We start from the raw sequence: 2,651 nt of genomic DNA, 5'->3' as shown, positions 1-2,651 counted from the left end.
CAGAGCTCTCCACATTCACCAAAATCGAGATCACTTTGTTTGGCTTTGCAAGCGGATTAGGAACTAGAATTGTCAGTGTATCATCCAGACTCTTTTGAGCATCACAAGGTTAGGTAAGAAAATGAGGCCCAGAAAAGTAATTTGAATTAATTAAAATATTGTAAGACACTGGTCGTGTAACATAATCTGCAGGGTTTTCAATACCAGAGACAAATTAGAACTTTATTGGATGGACTTCACATAGTCTACTAATATGATCAAGTCTATTGAGAATAAAAATACTTCATTTGCTCATCTTATCCATCTTATGGACATATGAATTAATCCAAGACAGACACACCATGCTATCTGAGTAGAGTGTTAAACCAACAATGTTAACAGGATACATACAGGATGGACTTGAAATTTTCTGATAAAGATCAATAAGCATTTCTGTGCCTAGAGCTATTGCCTGAAATTCCAAAGATGGAATGGTCTTGGTTGACAGTTGTCTATTCACAAACCGGTTTTTGGCCATCAAAAAACTTACTTGGCCACCGTTAACGTTCTGAATATACATTACTGATCCATAAATGAATTAGCTGCTGTCGACAAACGTAATTAGATTATAAGACTCTTCTCTTCTGCCAACAAATCTTGCAACACTGACATTAGGACTGGCATTCACCTGTTTACATATTTTCTTCCACTCACGAAGTAATTCCTCAGACAACTTATGATCCCAGTCTAGATTAGAATTACACTGTAGATCATGAAGGAATGATCTAGCCCTATTCATTAATGGCATAGTTAACCCAAATATGTCATAGTGTGATGCTATCGAATTTAAAATAAGCCTCTTTGTAGTGGCTTTACAATCTAGTTTTAGTGGTTTTGTTAACAAATGATCTTTTATTCGATTGCATTCAAGGCCAACAAGTTTCACCTCATCTGGAGTCTTCTCTTCCTTATCTTTGTCAATATCAGCCATAATATCAGTGTTATTTGTCACATATTGCTGTAAATAAAACTTATATGGCTCAAATATTAAACCTAACCTATCAATAGACCATTTTAATTTACTAGAATCATTTGCACTTATCGCTCCATTGTCCATATAAAGAAGAGCATAAATGTGTCTATTAAGATCTTTCACTTCACTGGAATCCTCCTCGGTATCGAGGATCAAAATTTTATATAAGCCCAATAACAACAAGCATGGGGAACAAACAAGACCAAATGGGAGACGCTTTGACTGATATCCGACAATGGTGTAGTCGCCTTTGCTTATATTTCGGTACCAGAGAAACAAAAGTTTAATAGAATCTTGTGGTAATAAGCATATATTCAAAAATGTTTTTTTTAATATCAAAACAGAAAAAATAACTATCGAAACGCAAATGCAAGAGAGCACTAGTAATCTTCTGATTCTAGCTGGGTCCACTTAACACGGCCTGGTTATGGCTTAAGACTGTACCGTTACGATTCTTCTCGCACATATTTGAGAGGTAAACTACTCTACATTTTGTGGTCTCTCTCTCTGGTTTAAACACCCATATGTGCTAAAAAACTGTGATTAGGATTTTCTTCGAAATATTGATTAAGATTGTCAATTATCTCTATTATTCCCAAATCTGCCTGCTCTCTAAATGTTTGGTCAATCATTTTCAAATAATCATTGTTATTCTTAGTGAGTTTCTCAAAATTTGCTTTAAGAATTTGAGTGTCTAAATTTTTATTCCTAGCCAAAAGGTAATCAACCTTATGGTTCCAAATAAAAGGCATGACTAACCTGCCATCATCATTTCTTTGTATTTTTTTTAACATAATTGACTATTCTCTCATTTGTTTCCACAGACTCATCCGGAATATTTTCTGAATCATAACTTAACGTATATCAGCAATGCTTATCAAGTACTTTCTCTGCAGCCCTTTGTATATTTATATTTGAAATTTCTCCATCTCCGACCAAAACTACATAATTAATCCCAACCTGTTTTGTGTCTGGCTCAGGGTGTGGGTTTGAGTAAGAAGTTGTATTAAGTACAATATCTTTATAGGGCACACCAATATTAGGTGATTCTTCCACTCCAATACACTGAGCAGAAATAGGATTGGATGGACAATATGGAAGATACTTCAAATTTGACTGCATTTGTTCTATATTTCCTAGCAACATCATTCCTGCACTAGTTTGTGAATATACAAAAGGTATGTTACCCTCAAATTCACCAAAGGCAATTATTTGCTCTTTCAAACAATAAGCTGAATTAGAGACAGGAATAAATTCCAAATTCATTATATTATCCCCACCATCCATCATAAACTGATCTGCTAATGTGTAACCTTTATCATAAAAACTTCTGGCCACCAAACCCAAACCTGGTGATTTTAAAGATGTGGATATTTTGGGGACACCTATAGCCTCAATACGATAAGTGTTGTCTCCAATATCTGAATTTACCTCATAGCAGTTAGTATGATATACACGAGAAGAATTAAACCCCTTCACCTTAAGACTTATATCAGATTTTGTGATAGGAAAGTTTTCACTTTTCGCCCTGTCTTCAACAATAAAATTGCTCTGGCTACCACTGACATGCATACACCGCATTGTCCTTCCTTGAAGAACACATGAAAATGTTGGCAATATTGCAAGACTGCTATCTTTG

General features: G+C 35.0%; 1 protein-coding gene across 1 annotated transcript; it reads right to left on the bottom strand.

Annotated features, from left to right (window-relative positions):
- Positions 1 to 577: 577 nt before the first annotated feature.
- LOC137639642 (uncharacterized) lies at positions 578 to 1,784 on the bottom strand. Its single transcript, XM_068371899.1, has 2 exons — positions 1,772 to 1,784; positions 578 to 1,305 (listed from the first exon to the last, which is right to left on the bottom strand). The coding sequence occupies exons 1-2, from the start codon at positions 1,782 to 1,784 to the stop codon at positions 578 to 580; spliced, it is 741 nt and encodes a 246-aa protein (XP_068228000.1).
- Between the last annotated feature and the right edge of the window lie 867 nt (positions 1,785 to 2,651).

The sequence above is a fragment of the Palaemon carinicauda genome, chromosome 4, assembly GCF_036898095.1.
Source record: "Palaemon carinicauda isolate YSFRI2023 chromosome 4, ASM3689809v2, whole genome shotgun sequence".
NCBI classification, from domain to species: domain Eukaryota; kingdom Metazoa; phylum Arthropoda; class Malacostraca; order Decapoda; family Palaemonidae; genus Palaemon; species Palaemon carinicauda.
The sequence above is the reverse complement of the archived record's forward strand: the minus strand, read 5'-3'. Positions and strand labels throughout refer to the sequence as shown.